This window comes from Manis pentadactyla, chromosome 1, assembly GCF_030020395.1.
Source record: "Manis pentadactyla isolate mManPen7 chromosome 1, mManPen7.hap1, whole genome shotgun sequence".
In the NCBI taxonomy this organism is placed as follows: Eukaryota; Metazoa; Chordata; class Mammalia; order Pholidota; family Manidae; genus Manis; species Manis pentadactyla.
In genome coordinates this window covers 164489970-164510039 of record NC_080019.1, presented here as the reverse complement: position 1 = coordinate 164510039, position 20070 = coordinate 164489970, and the positions used below count along the sequence as shown (strand labels likewise).

The 20070-nt window shown below is 41.3% G+C and overlaps 1 protein-coding gene across 1 annotated transcript in view; it reads right to left on the bottom strand.

The window, feature by feature from the left end:
* Positions 1 to 20070, bottom strand: part of BBX (BBX high mobility group box domain containing) — a 260911-nt gene that overhangs the window by 42018 nt on the left and 198823 nt on the right. Inside the window, exon 10 of the mRNA XM_036930771.2 lies at positions 18179 to 18259. Within this exon, the coding sequence (XP_036786666.2) occupies positions 18179 to 18259 (81 nt within the window). The remainder of the gene's footprint in view (positions 1 to 18178; positions 18260 to 20070) is intronic.

Below are 20070 nucleotides of genomic sequence, written 5' to 3'. Positions count from 1 at the left end.
CAAAATGATTCTCCTCATCACCCCTGATAGGATTCTACAGCTAGGAATGAAATGGAACAAAAGCAGACATTCACTCTGGAGACATATTCTAGGAAATAGCATAATATTTCTTGTCAATGTAATTATACCAAGCACTAGTCATGCTTTACTTCCTTTGTTTCAGGCTCTTAAAACTTTTTTCCCCTCCACAAATAGAGTATGTTAATCCTAAATGATGAGAAAAACAATTTTATTGCTAGAAGTGAAACTATAAAAATAAGACAAATAACTCAAATCAAAACTATAAATCACAAATCCCACTAACCAAAACTGTGTACAAACACAAATCAGACTTTTGGAGTTGGGTATCCCTCTAGAGGTTATCTAATTTACCCTTCTTTCCCATGTAGGAATTCATTACTACAATATTCCTGAGACTTAACAATCCAGCTTTTTGCACAAAGACAGTGACTGTAGCAGTTGTTTGAAAATTTTAAAATATTAAGCAAAAATCTATCATCCTAACTGTCTTAGTTGTTCCCTGAAACCACATAAAGGAATCCACTCTTTCCTGTGACATACTTTCAAATCCTGGAAAGTAGACTTTATGTTCCCATAAGTCTCTTCTGACATCATGTCCCAGTTCCCTGAACTGCTCATTATATGCAAGGGCTTCCTGGCCTTCCAGAGGCTGGGTCCCTCCTGTCTAGATGCAGTGTGGTGCTCTGAAGGGAGAAGTGAGTGTTCCTGCAGTAAGCTGGGTTTGTTATAAGCTGGGTTTGTGACCAAGCACCACAGCTTGCTTGCCTAAAGCCACACAGTGAGCTGGGGAGTTTAGACTTACACCCATGCAGGGAAATAAAGGCTGGGAAATGGGGAACAGCATGCCCTCCACTAGAGAGCTGTGAGGCTAAAGTGAACAAACGTGTGCGAGCACAACTTGTAAACATAAAGTTTTACAAGGTCAGGAACATGGAGGTTTCGGTTTGGTGGTATCTTTCTTAGATTAGGTTCCTAGTCTTTCTGTAATACTCTAGAGAAGTGGAACTATTAGTCAGTTGACAGGGACACTAATCTTTTATTAGGGCCCAAAGATGAATTCCCCTTTTCTAAAAACAACAATAACAGTAACGAAAAATAGATCACTCTCTGGCTTGTACTGGGCTCCAGGTCCATTAAAATCCTGGATTTCTTTACCCACATAATATGCTGGGAAGAAGTTTGGTCTCCCCCCTTCCACATTCCTATAATTAACTTTTTGTACCTAGGTGTAAGAGTTTCCATTTTTCCTTATAAAGTTTATGATTTCAAACTTTGAATTAAATTACATTCCAAGCTTTGTGTTACAACACATTTGATAAAACTACTTTTTATGCCTTTGCCCAAATCTTTGGTAATAATGTTGAATAGGACATGGCCAAGGACACAGCCTTTTGGCAGACTTCTAGAGCCCTTTCATCAGGCTGATTTGAACATTAATAAACTTCATCAATTTAAGAATGTTTCATAATCCAGTCTAAATCCCTCCTACCACATTTTGTTCTTGAGGATATCACGAGATTGTCTGTTGGAAGTCTTGCTGAAATCTGGATACAGTATGCCAACAGCATTATCCTGGTATATTTAATAACCATACCAAATAGAAAATGAAAAAGGCTTGTACAACAGTCAGGGTCTAACTGGGAAAACAGGAACAGCTAAAGCATATCTAGCAGAGGGGATTTAATACAGGGAATAGGTTCACTACACAGTCATGAAGAACTGAGACACCCAAACAGGAAGCAGTGAGGCAACCAGGGACTAGCAGCAGCAGGAAGCCACAGCATGGCCAAAAGGGAAAATGGAGCCGTTAGAGGCCTATCCAGAGGGAGTGGAATATATGGAAGAGATGCTGCCTTGAGTTATCTCCCTTCCTGATACATCCTGGCCTCTCTTCCTCCCAACCCCTAATTTCTCACCAGTGTCTTCCACTGGCTGAACCCAGCTGTAAACCAAGGAACACCAGGACCCCAGGAAAGGCAGTCTGCAGCCACCTGGGATATAAGCCAGCACAAAGGGCAGACAGACTCTGGGACAGCACATTTGACAATGACCTTTATCAGGAACACTTCAATAATTCCCAGTTTTTATCTTCTTTTCTGTGAGTTCAAACATATTATTAGAAATAATTTTCAAAGGTACCTAGCAATTAGTGGTCTATATTTCTACATTACATAAACAGAATCTGAGAATAGCTATGGATGTAATTAGTAATTCTTAGAAGATGTTATCACTCTTAGTTATGAACCAATTCTATATTGTGAGGCAATTTCAAAAGTCAGAGATTCTGGAGCCAGATTATCTAGGACTGCAGACTGGCTCTGCCACTGTTTAGCTCATTTTCTCTCATTGCCTCAGTTTTCTAATCTATAAAACGTGGATATTAATATTATTTGCCTTAGAAATACTGTGAGGTTCAATGAGTTACACAGGTACAGCACTTAAAATAGCCTAGTACGGAGCAATAATAATGTATTGTGACAACCATCCCTCTAGCGTCTTATGACATACTGAATAAATGTTGGATATTATTATTAGTAGTAACATTCCTAATGACATCATTAATAGCACATCATTGCCCTGGTAGACTAACTGCTTTACCTCATTTTTCATTCCATTCTAGGGTTGAATGATTCTATAGTTGGGAAAAAAATACAACAAAATCAGATTCAGGAAGATTTAAAATCAGCTATCCCTCAAGAAGCAACTCTATTAAACATGTAATTAAACTCAGTTCTACTTCTGGGTACAAGTGTACTCATTTACATCTACTTTTGGGTGCAAATACGAACACTTTAGTGAGACTTACAGAAGTGCAGCATACAAACTATATTATGTACGTATGCACGGACATGCACACAGATAAACAGACACAGAAGAATATAAATCAAAGTTAACTCTAGTGAATAAAACTGCACTGTAGGAAGCACAGAATTAATATCTGTTATTAATTAGTCAGGTTGCCCTTAATAGAGGGTGAGTTGTTAATTAGGCCTTAAAACAGAACATGCTTTAGTAAATGACAAATTATTATTCTATTATTATTTTAAATTGAACCATAAACTTGTTTAAAAGTGAGAATGTAAAATCATCTGCAGGACACCTGGATTTAATTCCCATGGCTGTATTCAAAGAAGTTAAAATGTTAATGTTTTAAATCAAATGCTTGTCATAAATATTTGATATCTATTATGAATTCCCTCAGGTGCTACTCTATTTCTTAACTATAACTCAAGGGGCACAAAATATATCCTGTTCACCTTTGCATTCTCCTTCAAGAATATCCTAGAACCTTTTAAAAGGAAGGCATTCAACAGGTAACTGTGTCAAATTGAATTGTTCATTAGTTCCAAGATAATTTATGGTCTAAAATGCATCCTGATTCACCCCAAGAAAGAATTACTTGATGAGTCTATAAAACCAATACTAATTATGACCATATTAGTGCCCAGCCCAGCCCAGCAATCGTGCTGTCCTTAGTTATGTTTCCCAAGAGCACCAGTGAAAATTAATCATCAGTATTTTAATTTTACCTATGACAAGTGAAACTACACTGAGGTTTCTCACTGTTTTGTGTAGTCAAGAATAGCCTGACAGTGATGTGCTGGAAGAAATGTCACTGGTTCCAAAAGAAAAACAAAAACCATTATGTTGTAACCTAGATTCGAAGGATGTGTATGCTGAATGGATGTATAAAAAATTATCCTCTTCAAAATGATTACAAAGAAAAAATTCAATAGGAATACTGAAGGGGTGAGATAAAATGGGCAGTGGAGTGATTATTGTTTAATGCTCCTGGGTTCAAGGAGGTCATAATTTTCTGTTCAGGTAAGACCACGCCTTAGACTCATGGTTTGTTACTGGGGACTCGCTAAAAAGACAATAAATATGTGCTACGTCAAGCTTTTATCTCTGAATCAAAGACATTTTAAAATGTATTTTTGGCAAATGTTAAGATATTGATCCATTTCTTTAATGTATTATACCTTAAAAGATTTAGTGAAATAAACAGTGGAAAATAATTAATCGTTTGTGTTAGGTAAGAACTAAAACCACAGAAGATGCCCTTTAACAAAGAAATAGGTAAGCAGTTCCTCAATGTACCATATTATCTCATTGTTAATTTGTCTTTCATTGTCTATCATAAAGGAGCTGGCTAGATTAAAAACAAGGCAGGGTGAAAACAGACCCACTGACACTAATAAGAGTTTCAATTTCAAAATCTTTACTACTGAACAAATGTTTTGCAGACAAGGTATATTTACAACTATTTTGTAATGGCTTATTATCTGCCAAAACAGTATAGACGTAACTCTGGGATGGCATTTAGCACTCTTTTTCAAGATGTGCATTTCTCCTATAATTAAATTAAACCAGAATGGTTTTGCCATAAAAATATACTGGCTGATGGTTTCAGAGAAGAAAGAATAGCATTACTGCTAAGAAATTTCAATTTTCTTATTATAAAAGATAACTGGTCACAGAATAGTGGTTTAAGCATCTTTCAACACTAAAATCTAGGCATATTAAATAGTTTTCTGTTTGGTTTGCTGAAACGATTGGGCCAGGTGAAATGGTGGTTTATTATGTTTCATTTTACTTGCTATTTCTTCAGAAACTATATCACTTCTGAAGACTCCAAAGGGGTCAGGGTGGCCTTTGCTTTGTAAGGTCATTGACTAAAGTCTCCCTCAAAGGTAATAAAGAACATCATTAGGTGCATTTCTATATTTAGTCCCCACACAAATAGGTTGGTGCAACTGGAAATAAGATGCAAAGTTTTAGGAGTTTTCTGAAAATGACTTAGAATTCTGCACAGAAAGGTAAGGAAACACCACTTTCAAATAAAAGACCCCTTCAAATACAGGTATTGGGACTCAGTTATATGATGGCAGCGTAGGAGGAGCTGAGGCAGAGCCACATATCGCCCTTCTGGGCTTCAAGGGGTTATAACAGGATGGAAGGGATAACACACGTCAACAACAGATGAGGACATAACAGAAAATGTAAATGGAGTCATACCACAATCAAATACCACCTCTAACTGGTAATGGTGGGGAATGCTAATGTGATTGGAGGGATGGGATTTCCTACTTTTTTCAATGTGGTACATAATGTCTATAATTTTATCATAACTCAGCTTTTCTTAAAGTGAGCCATTATTTTCCTAAAATTTAATTTTTACAGATCCTAGAATTAATTCCTCTTTACCTATCTATTTGATCTTAATTATAAGTGATTTTTATAAGTTACGGTGTAAGAAAAATTAGGGAGTTGAGGCCTCTGAAAATGTGTTCTTCATTTTTTAAAAACAGGGTTAATGACAACTTTTCCAATTCCCTTGGGCCCACCAGATATATAACCTTGCCTTTTTACATATGAGTGTATCTGCAGAAATTCAATTTCACTTTAACACATAACCAGTTTCATAAATGGTGGTAAAAAAGGACAACTGGCAGTGGGTACCACAGACCAAATCCAGCAATCCTGTGATGACCTTTTTTTTAACCTTTCTTTCTTCTGTGCTCAGAGGAACAGAGATCTCTGCTTTCCAAACATAACTATTTATCTAGCTGGCAATCCCCTCTCTTGTTGCCTCTCTTGGTATTGCACTCTTCTTTGACCTATACCCCATCAGCATCTTTCATCTCTCCTTATCTACTAGTAGGGCTTCTTCTTGTTCACAAATATCCAGGCTTCCTGAAGGAGGGCTCCAAGATCAGGGCCCAAGTTCTGGAAGCCATCCTGCTCCCACACCCTCAGCTTCAGAGCTGGACTTGTCTCTGGCTCCCCTTTGCTTTGCCTCTCACATTGACTCAGTCATCAAACCCAGCTGACTCCCCTGCAACCTTGTGGTGTCTGTTTCTGCCTCCTGTTCCCACTGCCAGCTCCCCCAGCCCTGGTTCTTGTCTTCTCACAGCTGGATGTCTGTGGAGGCTTCTGCTCTGTTCTCGCACAGCTACCTGTGAGTCTCTCCAAGTGCTGCTTTGGCACTGCATACCCCACCCCAAAGCTTCAATCACTCCTCATTATCTTCAAGTACAAATTTCTTAGCTTCACACTAAACACATTTCCAATTCTGAACTGCAGCCACACCTGCCTTCCCCTTCCTTCAATCCCCCAGCACAGCCCTCCCCTCCTGCCAGTCTGATTACTTGTTGTCATCCACCTGTCCCACATTTGCCTGCCCCTCTCGCTTTGCTGAGTCCCCCCTTGCTCTCCATCTAATTATGCCTAAGTCACAGCCTCCACTGTGTATGGGTGGTTAGGTATAAAAGGGAGGTGGACAAGGGAGGGTGGAAGATGGCAATGAATGTTGGCCTCAGAGTTAGGACTCAGCAGGGAAACGGGATGACAGTGGCACTTGCACAGCGAACACCTCTTAAGAGGACAGCCACTTACCAGCTCTGACCAATTGTTCTCTTGCAGGAAGGCTGGCCCAGTGGCTCCAGATCCTCCAAATTTTCATGAAAAGTCAGAAATACATATTTATTTGAAATCAATAATTTAAAAATATTAGCCAACTGTGGGGAAGTTGGGGTTCCTATGTCCAGGATCCTCACTGAATTTAAGCCACCTGATGATGTAACTGGCCTGTTGCTAGGCTACCGCTTCCACACCTTTAGGCAATAAGCTCTTATTGTACTATATAGAGAGCTGGGTCAGGTGCTCTGGGTGGAAGCAGAGATGCTAGTGCTCGACCTACCACCAGGAGAACAAGCCAGGTAATAAACCCTTTCACCCCAAAGAACATTCGGCTGTCAATTTCTTTGGTCACATTGAATCCATAGTGAATTGCCTGGGGGTGAAACCCAGTGGCAAGACCTTGGCAAAGTCAGCAGGGTTCGTTGTTGACCAAGGAAAAAGACAGGCTGCCTGTGGGAGGGGAGCTTCAGTGGGCTGCCCCTGTGAATGGGGAGACAATGGATTGTCCCCCAATGGGTATGTGGTCTGAGGTGGCTTGCCTCCTAGAGGAATGGGTCCCACCCCAGGACAGGAGGCAAGTGGGGGTGATACCTGAGGCAGTAGGGGTGGCCCTTGGTATAGTAAGTAGGTCTTTTAAGATACAGAGTGCCTGTGAGGCAGCGGGGACTGTGGGTTGGCTGCTTCTCACAGTATTAAAAACGTCTACAGAAGAGAAGGACATGCTCCTGAAAAAGATCCAAGAAATGGTGGCATGAGAACGCAAGCTGCAAACCTCTGCAGATTCCCTGAAGAAGGAAATGGCATTGATGCGAGAGGAGGGAGCATGAGAACATGGCAGCAAGGTGCCATTGAAGAGGTAAAAGATTCCTTACAGAATGAGATGGAAGCGCTGCCAGGTGCTCTGAAGGAGGAAAAGGCCATCAAAGAAAAAGACGAACTCCTGAGGGAAGCACAGGCCGAGGTGGCATGAGAACACCAGCTGCAAAGGATTGAGGTGAAGGTAAGATAGCTGCTGAAGACTTGGCTAGCATTGCTGTGAGGCACTGTAGAAAAGGTAACGGTTGTAGCAGAGGAGGAACTCAGGGGAGGGGAGAGAAAGGTGCCATCAGCCCTGGAAATGGAGGAGCTGGGAAGGATGAAGGGGTAGTGCTGGAGGCACTGACCCCTCCTGTACTGAAAGCATGTGTGGATAAAATGAGTTTCTGTGGCCAGGATTCTCACCAGGTTGTCGTTGACTAGCTCACTGCACACCTGTGGGCAATACATGGCTGTTGACTCTATAAAAAGAGCTCCACCCAGTGCTCTGGGCACAACATGGTCGCAGGGCTGCAAGGCTGCAGGAGAGCAGAAGCTGGAGTGGTGGCAGTGCCGAGGACAGAGGCCCAGAGGACAACTGTGTGGGATGACTGTGCAGACAGAGGGGCCCAGAGGCAGAGACCGGCTTGCTGCATGCAGACTCACTCTGAGTGAATGGGATTCTAGTGACTAACCTGCCACCTGGAAATAAACTTGGGTATAACCCTTTCACCTCAAGAACGTTTTGCTGTCAATTTCTTTGGTCACACTGAATCCATAGCGAACTTCCCCAGGGCTGAAACCCATTGGCAAGACAGCACACCCAGTGGTTGTAAAGAAAATAAAGACCCAGCAGCTGAAAGTTCCCCAAGGAGAGGAGCAGCCCCCTCCCCAGGTCGTGGAGCACTCTATGCTCCACCCTATATTCAGGCTAAACTGATGGATTTGGGCTCCCGGTTTAGGCAGAAGCCCTCGAAGTCAATATTAGCTTGGCTCCTGTGTCTGTTAGACTTAGGGGTGGATGGAATTGTTCTGTTGGGATCAGAGATGGGAAAGCTGGCTTTTCTGACAGTGCAGCCTGCCTTGAGGCAGCGATTACAAAATGCACATCAGACCCCAGGGAGTCACCCCCTCCTCGATTGGCTTATATGGCTGCTCTTTGTGCTGTGTGGCCCAATCATGGTGATGTACCATCCTCTCCTGTTAGATGGCAGAGGTATGCTGAGCTCCAACAGGTGTTATGAGAGCTAGGCATAAGAAATGACTTCTATAGTCCAGCTAACTATGGCCCAGATGAAGAGATTTTCACTACTGGGATGAGAAATATTGTGCTTCAAATGGCTCCCACATCCCTCTTTGGGTCTTTAGTGGCCATTGTTTCCCCTCACTTAGGGCATCCCATAAGCGAGGTGACACGTATAGTAGCAGACTTAGGAGAGGCTGAAGCAATGAGAACACAGAAAGAAATAAGGTCTGCTACTCACAGGAAGAATTTAAAGGGCACCATGGAGGTTACGAGGACCCAGATGTGGGTTGATTTAAAACGGCAGGAGCAGATGGAAGAAAATTAGATGGGAAGTCAAATAGGATCTTACTAGAGCTATGGCAACAACTGAAACCAGAGCAGCAGTTTCAGCCATTAAGACCAAAGAGGCAAGGTCAGAGACAGAGAAAGAAGTCCGGCCTGTTTGTTTGCAAGACTTCCTGCTGGAGAGCGAGCCAACCTCAGTTGAGCCCACACAGGAAGATGATTGGAGAACATGGTTTGACTGTGGGGAAGGTCATGGTATCTGCCCTGAGGGACCAGGGGGGATGGGAGGCTACATGTTGAAATAGCTATCCATTCGTTCCCAGTGAACATACAACGAATCCTGGCTCCGGTGGACACAGGGGCTGAATATTCACTGATTCATGGTAACCCTGAGCAGTTCCCCAGGACCCCCACTATCATAGATGATATGGGAGTAAGGCTATCAGAGTGAAAAAAGCCCAAATCCCTTTGGGAATAGGGCATCTATTCCCAAAAGAATATACTGTGTATATATCTCCTATCCCTGAGTATATTTTGGGGATTGATATCCTGCAGGGTCTATGGTTGCAGACCACTGCAGGTAAGTTCAGACAGAGGATACATGTGGTGAAGGCAGCTCTGAGGGGACATGCTGGCACTCGCCCATAGCTTTGCCTGTGCTTCAGCAAGTGACTAATACCAAACAATACAAACTGCCTGGAGGGCATAAAGAGATTTGAGAAACTCCGCCAGGGGCTGGAAAAGGTGGATATTATAAAGCCCACCCATAGTCCTTTTAATTCCCCAGTGTAGCCAGTAGAAGAGCCAGATAGCTCCTGGCATATGAGTATGGACTACAGAGAATTGAATAAAGTCATACCCCCTATGCATGCTGCTGTCCCCTCTACTGCAGGCTTGATGGATACCCTCGGCCATGACCTAGGAACATACCATTACGTGGCAGATCTTGCTAATGCCTTCTTTTTCATTGACATTGAACAGGAAAGTCAGGAACACTTTGCTTCATGTGGGAAGGACAGCAATGTACTTTCACCATCCTTCCACAGGAATACCTCCACAGCCCCACTTGGCTACATGAGAGAAACCACCAACAGTGTGGCTGTACCAGTATATTGATAATGTCATGCTCACGTCCAATTCTCTTTCAGATCTGGAAGGTGCAGCACCTAGACTGCTGCAACATCTACAGGAGAAAGGATGGGCTGTGAACAGTAACAAGTTTCAGGGACCTGGTTTGTCTGTCAAATTACTGGGGGTCGTCTGGTTGGGTAAGACCAAAATTATAGCAGAAGCAATTATAGAGAAAGTCCAGGCCTTTCCTACTCCTACAAGTGTAGCACTGCTATATGAATTTTTGGGTCTCTTAGGCTACTGGAGAGTGTTTATCCCACACTTGGCAGAAATTCTGAGGCCCTTATACTGGTTGGTATGAAAGGGCGTCAGGTGGGACTGGGACGAGACATATGCATCTGCCTTTACTACAGCAAAACTGGTAGTCAAGGCCGTGCAGGCCTTGAGTGTGATAGACCCATCAAGGCTTCATGTGACTGAAGATGATTATATAAGGCTGGAGTCTCTGGCAGCAGCTTGAACAAACTGGTCAACATATTCGATTCTGGTCACAAGTCTGGAAAGGGGCAGAGGTACAATACGCTTTGATAGAAAAACAACTTGCTGCCATGTATTATGCCTTACTGGCTACAGAACCCATCACTTGGAATGGCCCCAATAAAGGTAATAACCACCTATCCCGTCTTGGGGTGAGTATGAGACTGGACCCAAAAGCCAAGGAATGGTGTGGCACAAACACCCACACTGGCCAAGTGGGGTGCTTGCTTACAGCAGCGTAGTGCCCTCTCTAGCAGCCCCTTGAGTGAAGAACTCCAATGCTTACTGAGGCTGGTGACATATACTAGTGAAAAGCAGGAAGAAGTTGCTTTTGAACCATTAGTAGCAGAGAGTCCCTATCAGGAGGGAAGAGCCCCTATTCCCAAAGAAGCATGGTACACAGACGGCTCCAGCTGTGAGCAGCCCCCAAAATGGAGGACTGTAGCTTTCCATCCTAAGATGGAGACAATATGGATGGAAGATGGTGAGAGAAAGAGCAGCCGATGGGCAGAGTTGCGGGCCGTATGGCTTGTGATCAGCCAGGAGCCCTCCCCTAGAGTTGTCTGCACTAACAACTGGGATGTCTATTGGGGCTTGACCCTGTGGCTACCAACCTGGTACCATGCCAACTGGCTGGTTGGTCACCAACCCCTCTGGGGGCAAGAATTGTGGAAAGACTTATGGGCCTGCGGTCAGACTAAAATAATTACAGTATACCATGTAACAGGTCATTTGCCACAGGCACCCCCAGGAAATGATGAAGCAGATAATGTGGCCTGGATATGTTGATTAGAAGGAAAGCCTGCCTCTGATGTAGCCCTATGGTTACATTAGTGTTTGTTGCATGCAGGGCAAAAGAGAATGTGGGCTGTAGCCCATCAGTGGGGCTTGCCTTTGACCTTTGAAGAAGTTAGTAGAGCCCAGCAGGAGTGTGTCGTGTGCTCCAAAAGGGACTTACACCGAGTTCCACAGCAACATGGGACAATAGCTGAGGGGCCTATACCCCTCGTCAGGTGGCAGATAGACTATATTGGGCCTCTATCTGTGTCAGAAAGATATCAGTATGCCATGACTTGTGTAGACACAGCTACTGGACTTCTGGTTGCTTTTCCTACCCATTGGGCAGACCAGCAGATGACCAAAAGAGGCCTGGAGCATCTCTTTGCCGCCTATGGCCAACCACAGGTAATTGAGAGTGATCAGGGCACCCATTTTACTAGACATACACTGCAAGAATGGGTGCGACAGTTGGGAATCAAATGGAAGTTTCATGTGACATACAACCCTACCACAGCAGGCATGATAGAGAGGCTCAATGGCTTGTTAAAATCTGGACTAAAGTCAGATACCAATAGTCTGCAGGGATGGTCAGTCCGCTTATGGACCATGCTACAGCGTTTGAACGAGAGAGCCCAAAAGGGAGCCCTGAGCCCCACAGACATGTTAACACATATGGCTGCCTCCCCTATACAACTGTAAAGTACAAACCAAGAAAGAATCACTGAAGCCGAGGTTTGGCCACCAGAATAACATCTTGCTGCCAGCACCAACTGCACTGAACCCTGGAGACTCCATTGAGCGGACATGGCCTTGGACCTTTTGACACATGGGCCAACAATGGCTGGCTCTCCTGGCACTTTGGGGACAAGGCCTGTAAGCTGGCCTCCTGTGTATTCCTGGAATAACAGCAGAGTGGCTGCCAAAGGTCACAGTAGTATATCCTGAATGGCCAGAAGGTAGTATCATCTTACCAGGGAGTTTTGTTTTATCATTATGGCCAGTGCATGTACCTCCAGTAGCACTATATATAGACTCTTAAGTAACCCCCACAGGAAAAGGAGTAAAATATGGTATGCCAGACCTGGAAGGGACCCCCTTCCTGCTATAGTCCTTTCACAGAACCACTCTCTTGCATGCATGCTACCTGAAGGACAAGATTTGCCTATGTTGGTGTCATTAAAACATGTGTCTTATCGCCCCTCAGGTCTTTGTGGATTGGGAACTTCCTCTGGCTTGAGGAGTATTATAATTTTTGTCACCCATATCAAAATCTTGTTGTATCTTAATTTTTGTTATTATCTCTAAGTTGTTGTTATCCTCTGTTGCTGTTGTGGAATATGGTTACAGTGTTCCAGCTTTCTTGCTCAGGGCCCACTATAGAAGAAAGAAAGCATGTAGATTGTAAGGTGAGAATACTGGAGGAGTGGAGTGTGGGGAAGTTGGGGTTCCTATGGCCAGGATCCTCACTGAACTTAAGCCACCTGATGATGTAACTGGCCTGTTGCTAGGCTACTGCTTCCACACCGTTAGGCAATAAGCTATTATTGCACTATATAAAGAGCTTGGCCCAGTGCTCTGGGCGGACCCAGAGATGCTAGTGATCGACCTACCTCCAGAAGAACAAGCTGGGTAATAAACCCTTTCACCCCAAAGAACTTTCCGCTGTCAATTTCGTTGGTCACATTGAATCCATAGTGAACTTGCCTGGGGCTGAAACCCAGTGGCAAGATACCACCCATTCAAATGTAAAATATAACACAGGTCAACAAATAATGAGCCAAACAAAGCATCTCTGCAAACTGGATGTGGCCCAAAGGCTACCTAGTGTCCACCTCTGTTCCTGAATATCCAGTTCTTCAAGAACTACCTCCATATTCTGCCCCCCTGTGCTTGGGACCTGGTTGCATTAATTTCTCCTGTTTCTCCTTTTGCACATTCACATTGTGCATCACTAAGCACTTGGTGGCACTTCATTTCAGTGTGTGGTTCCCTGTGAAACCACTTGTGGTATTTATTTTTTATCACCTAACTTTTCATATTTTATGTCTCTGCTAATAGAGAAGAAGTTCTTAGAGGACAGGATAATTTCTTGTCCCGATTTCCTATAGTCTTCATTGTAGCCTCCAAAGTATATTCACAAACAGGCAGTTATTTAAGGGTGTAAAATGTATTTTGGCATTTTCAAAAAGTACAGACACTTTTTTAAAAGAAAATATCAGCCCCAGTTCTTTGACAGCAGTCTTGAGCAATCTGTCATCTTATTCAGCTATATACATATGTGTAGGAGTGAGCTGTCTTCCATAGAGCCTTCTAGAATATACAAACTCCTCTAACAAGCAACTTGCACAGTCTTTTTCATTCATCTAATACAAAGCAACAGAACAGCCCAGTATTGAAGAGCCCAGGCTGTGGAGACAGACTACCTGGGTTTCTCCACAGGTGCTAATACTTCCTGTCCACATGGCCTTAGGCAACTCATGAAATCCCTCTGCCCTTTGTTTGCTAATGTATAAAAGAAGAATGATAACAGTACCTTCCTCAGGGGACAGGTGTGAGAATTCAATGAGTATATATTACGTACTCAGAAAACTGCCTACCACACAGTAGATAATAAATGTCAATCATCAATACCTTAGGTTAGATATAAAACTTAGTTTCTGCTATTAAAATTTATAATCTATTTTAAAGAACACTTAGTATTATTTCAGAAAAACTATAAGTAAAACAAATAGTAATATTTTTAGCCTTAAGTTCCAGCCCCTAGAAGCACTGTAAACACTGGAACCCCACCTGGAGGTAAATGTTCCTATACCACTGATCTTAGAAGGAGGTACACAGGTTATCTTGTTGTAATAAAAATATTTGCATGTCCATTTATAGGTAGCCGCACTGTTACTGGCATGGAATAACTCTCAATAATTATTATTTGTTAGAACAGATGAATAACCTGTTACCTATTCTACTAGGCATTTTTGGTACCAGAGACCTTCAAGTACAGAATCTTTTTGCTAGAATGTGAAGGTAAAGATGTCTCTGTGTGTCCTCCAACTACAGTAACTATACGTACGACATAATCATCTCCAGGGGCATGCTTGGCTGCTTAGCTGTTTTTTATATGACCTGACCCAACTGATTTCAAAATGAAAGGAAACACAATGAATTACAGTACCTGCACCAATCAAGTAACAATTAACTGAACAGTATGAACCTCATGAAAGTCTGGACATAAAAACAATTGTGTATTTTTCTCAATTTCCTGACCTCAGCAGCACTATGCCAAATTTCCCTTCCTAGCTGGACTATATTCCTAAAAAATACTTGGAATGAATCCCAGAATTTTCAGGTCACTTCCAGCTATTAAAAATCCACCCAGTTTAAGATTCCAATCAAAAGCATGAATTAAGGCCTTCCCAGGGCATCTCCTGGCCCCAGGGTCCTGGGAATGGGAAGGGGTCCTTAAAATGCCAAAATAGAGTATGGGTGATAGAAATCTCTCTGTGTCTTCTGCCAAACTCCTCCAATTTTCTTTTTGCTTGTCTAAGTGGGCATAGGGTACAGTAATAAAGATATGCCTATAATACTTCTTGCTTCTCACCCAGGAGACATTTCTGGTAAGCAATCCCAATCTTTAGGAAGTCCCCTCATTCACTCCTCCTCCCATGTCAGCTCAGAGGAATGAAGCTGGGGAAGGGTGGCTGGTTAGTTCTTGCACTGGTTCCTGGCCCTTCCTTCACAAGGACCGAAGCCTCGGGTTTACAAGATAGAAGAAGCAATGGTGGAGGTAAACCTAACTGTCTAAGGTTATATCTTCTTTTTGTCTGTTCCTGCTAACACTACAGAAGACTGAATGACTTTGTCAGGGGATGCCAGGAGCAAAGGTGATAGACAAAATATTTAATAGGCAGGGATGCCAAAAATCTGAAGGGATATAGTCCTAGGGCTGGACAGGGCCCTGCAGGCCCCTTGCTAGGCTCTCCAGTTGCTGGAAGGGATCAAGGGAGTCCAGGGATGCTGGCAGAGTTGCTGCAAGAGTACTCTGGGGGGTTGAGTTATGGTCTTTTTTACTAATAATAGCAAGTGTTTTCATATTTTAGTACCAGGACAGCTGTATTGCTACAAACCAGCTGAACACCACTCCTGCTTGTGGATGCTTGACAGGGTCCTAACCAAAGCCATCTTTATTGCATATTTCTTGATGTGAGAGACTGTCTCAGGCCTGTCCTCTCCATGACTGTCTCATGTACCTGTTCAAGCTGAACTACTTTCTATTGTCTACTTGACCCATGGGAAACTCCACACATCTTTACAATGCCCAACAGAGAATACAGCAGGCTGTTCCAAGTTTCTCTCTGCTGCCAATTTTCTCCAGTTCTCTTTTTGACTGGGCAGATAGGTGAAGGGCACACAGCAATAAATCTATGTTTAAAATATTTCTTGCTCCTCCCAAAGAATGGGAAGACAAACCAATCTTTAACAGGGGTTCTCTTAGCACTACCTTCACTCTGGTTGGCAGGGGGGCAAGGGTAAAGAATGGAGAGGACTTCCTTTCCTTTTTACTGTTTCCTTACTTCCTTTCCTCCTCAGCCAAAATATTCCAGATGAAAGGCTAGTCTACGCTATCTCCCATCCACTGACTTGGAGGTTGGGGTGGAGATGGGAGAAGAAATCCACAGCATAGTATATGGGAGAGTAGCTGGGTTAGGCTGCCTTTTTATTAATCCCCAGAAAAAGATGTGGCCCAAAGTAAAGGTGGCTTTTTGGGGGCTTTTCCTTTAGAATGTGTGAATTTAAACTTGTTCCTTCAGATTTTGGACAACAGCACCAATTCTGTGGAATAAGAAAAATCCTCCTCAATATCCTGTTATACTTACATAAAATGGCACCCAAAATAATTAAGTATTACATTTTGTTCAAGGAAACTGAACATCAAATACACATGGAATAAAAAAAATTGAGAAAGTCTATTTCTACTGGTGATTATGTGAAGATGCTGATTAATCCATTGTGCACACATTTATGTTTAATTAAAACTGGAAAGGATTTAGGATGTTATTCTAAAACACAGTCTATTAGCATTATGGCATCATATTCATGTGGTACAAATAATAATGTGAGAAGATTTTCTTGGTAAATTATTTTTTAGAGACCCTGCTTCATCAAAAGCATACAGTTTTAACTCAGATGTTATAAGAAACTAAGTCTGAGTATAAGCTGATTTGCTATAATTGGAATAGGCTTATTGCAGTCATTTTACCCCTTAAATTACGATACCAGCATTCAAACATCTGTTAAACCATAGCATCTGTTTCATATTTGGAATGCATCCCTACAAATTAGAAGAATGTTCTTTTTAATGAGCTCTGATTTAATAGGGAATCCTTTTTTTTTTCCTATGACTGTTGTACCAAAGAAAGAAAATTAGAAGATAAAATCATCCCTTGAGCACCCTCCACAGCAAAGCACCTCTGAGGTCCAGACATTTCTAAAACAAAACTGTTTACTTAATAAAGATATATTAATATTAAAAGTTGGTTCAGTTTACAATTTAGTGTTGTGCTGTGTATTCTATTTATATGTTTATATGTATGTGTACACACCTACATGCACACAAATACATAACCAAGAAATGCAGAGAAAGCCACACATTCCTATTTTTCAAGAAAAAAATCACTTGTTTCAAATAAATTATCTTGCACATCTATTTCATCTTGAAGATACTAGCTAAATTCATGGCCTCATAGTCCCTCTGTTTACTAAGACCTGTTTACAACTTTTAACTCCAACAGCACACGGCTAGATACTTACCACTGCAGTTCTATTTGAAGTAATACTTTGCCACTGATTCGCCCACTTCTTTTAAAAAAGATTCCCTGTAGTTGTCATAAATTTTTAAATCACTTATAGCCCTCTATTTGGTCTCAATGTCTTACCCAAGAAGCATGTCAGCTGAATGTCAGACAAGAAAGGGTTAGTTTGGACCAATGTTTATGTATTTCTTTACTTTTCAGGCCTCTGCATGTTTATTTCTAATTTGGATCTAGCTAGACTTTAAAAGCTTAATTTAAAGATATTTGAAACTCCTAAATTTTTCTGATATAAGCTACCATAAAATTTAGGAAGTGACAGGTCATCCCGTTAAGTTCAATAAACTACAAGGAATTTATAAAAGAACTGTATCACTCACAGACAAACTCAGAAGGAACTCACTGAAAGGAAGCCAGAAAAATAAAGAAAAAGTTTAATATAATAGATTTTTGGTCACCCATTTTGTACCTCCTAATTTGTCTCACCAAAAGAGAACACTACTACTGTAGTGTCCTGATGCTAAAGACATTTCTTCCACATATTCCTGTAAGGCAGAGCAGTCATAGGTAGGCAGAGAAAGCCATTGCTCCTACCCACCCTAGCAACAACTGCTTCTGGAATGTTCCTCCCCAACCCATCCCTCACCAAATGAGGGCTCTGTCCCTCCCAGGCTTTATGAAAGCACATTTTCTACTTTCCCAAAGGAACAGTAGCATTTTATACCCATGTCACATCAAATGGTGCAACTGATAAATGGTATAAACCAGATTTTAGAATATGTCATTTGAGTTCTTCACTTAGAAAAAAAAAATTAAAACATCAACCACCTGATTTAAAAGTAGTGCCTTCTAGGGATTTACAGATGTCGTAAGAGAACCACAGGAGAGGAAAATGCCCTAAGTCATTCTTCTGGGTTCAGGCTGGACTTATTTAACCAATCTAAGAGAGACAAAAACTGACCTTATTTTAAATTACTACCTGTGGAACAGATTTTGCTATTTCTGTGGATAATCTTTTTCAATGCCTAATAACTTTTAATAGCAAAACTCCCTGATTCCTAAATTAAAGGTTAACCCTCTCACTGGTGAAAATTAGTTAACAACATACTTTCTAGTCACAGGTGAGATGGAATAGCTTAAGGAATACTGTTATGATTAACATTTTTTTGACTTGCACTGCTGCAGATCTTATCTCAATACATTCTTAGAAACTTGCCTCTGCCAGTTGAAAGAGTGCAGATTTCCCACAGCGTTTCACAGGTTCAGCACCACCCAACTGCGAGGTGTTTGAAGATATCTATATTGAAAACAATTCACATAAAGACTATTAATTGGGTATCAGAATCTTTGCTTCCCATTCATATGCATTCAGGAACTTTCCTTAGTGTATGAGAACATCATTGCTCCCAAGTACCAAATAACTTTAAATGTGTCATGCTTGTAATTATAATTTTGAAACCAAAATTAGTAAAATAACCTCAGAAATGGTAACAAAAACAGATGTGCCTTAGGTGGCTGTTTAATGGCAAAAAGCTTTATCGTATATACTCCAGGTTTCAAATTGAACTCTTTAATCTTAAAATGAGACATGCATTTCTATATAATGCCAAGAAAGGAGATTTAGAATAATTCTGGATTTACCAAACCAATTAGATCATTTTTTAAAAGAAATATATTTAGCATCTTTGTGGTAAGATAGCATCCAGTCAGTTAATATTTTTTGAGAATCCAATAAAAATGTTCTAGGCAATAAGACTGGAGCTGGGGAAGCTAATAATCTTATATAAAACATTGGCCCTGGCTTTGTGAGAATGCTCTAAAGTGTACACAAAGATTGACACTGAAGACCACAAATCTAAATAAGTTGTAGAGTTAAGGAGCTATGTTGTAGTACATTAACATACACACAACATTACATTGCATATGCCTCTGAAAATCTGGCTCAACAGCAGCTGGACACTGATAATAATGAACAGAACTGTCCTTTCTCTTTTTTATATGAAAACTTCATCTTTACTTTCTAGCCTAACTCAGTAAAGAACTGAGAAGGACGTTACATTAAGGATCTTTACAAAGTATTCTGGAGAAATTCTGTCATCATTAGAACAGCTACTTATGGTCTAAGCTTTTTAAATACTATGTGATTCTGAGTTTTCTCTCAGTTTAAGCCAGAAGTAATTCTCAGTTGAGTTTAGAAGGCAATCCTGCCTTGTGACTACATCCTTACAGGTGACCCCAAGTCCCACAGCAGCTTCTAGGAAGCGGTCGGTCTAGGAGAGACTTGGTACTTGCCGGTACTACATGCTGAGTAAGAGGCCTTTATGGATGCAAATACTCAGTAAGCTATCTGGGCCATTCAGAAAGGTCTAGTTTGAGAAAGATTTAAGGCCTTTTCTTCCTAGACACTATCATTGTTAAGAGTCCTTTCCTATTCATCCCAATCATTTACTTTTTCTTTAGAAGATCAACTTAGAGGGCTCAATCTTTCTGAAGTTTGGAATATTTCCCTCTGGCTGAATTTTCTGATATATGTCATTTCTACTTTTTCTAGACAAGTTGAATTCAATTACTTACTTTATCACTAGGCTAAAGAAACAAACACATTGATAAATCACTGACTCTCGATGACATGAGGGAATGAAGTACTGATCATAAAAGCCAGTCTCTTGAACTAAGGTTATACAAGAGCAAAGGACATGGCTTTTGTGTGGGGCAGACACACCTTCATTACTTTTTGCTGTGTGGGCTTCAGCAAATAGTTAAGATGTTGAACTTCATTTACATCTTCAAAACAGAAACAATAATACCTTCCCTGTATTACTGTTGTGAATTAGACTTTATGTTACTGAAGAGTGTGACACAATACTGAAACCATACTGTGTTCTCAATAATGGTGCAATTATTAGTAGTAAGAATTAATCATTATTAACACTGACAGACTCTTTTAGTACAATTCCAAAAATTAGTTACAGACTGAAACTGGAATGAAATTAGGAATTGAAATACCAGAGGATAACTATTAAATAATTTACAGAATATTAAATTTGTCACATAATCATTTGATGTCCTCAAGAGATACTAAAGGACAAGGTAGAAAGTGCTGCCCGA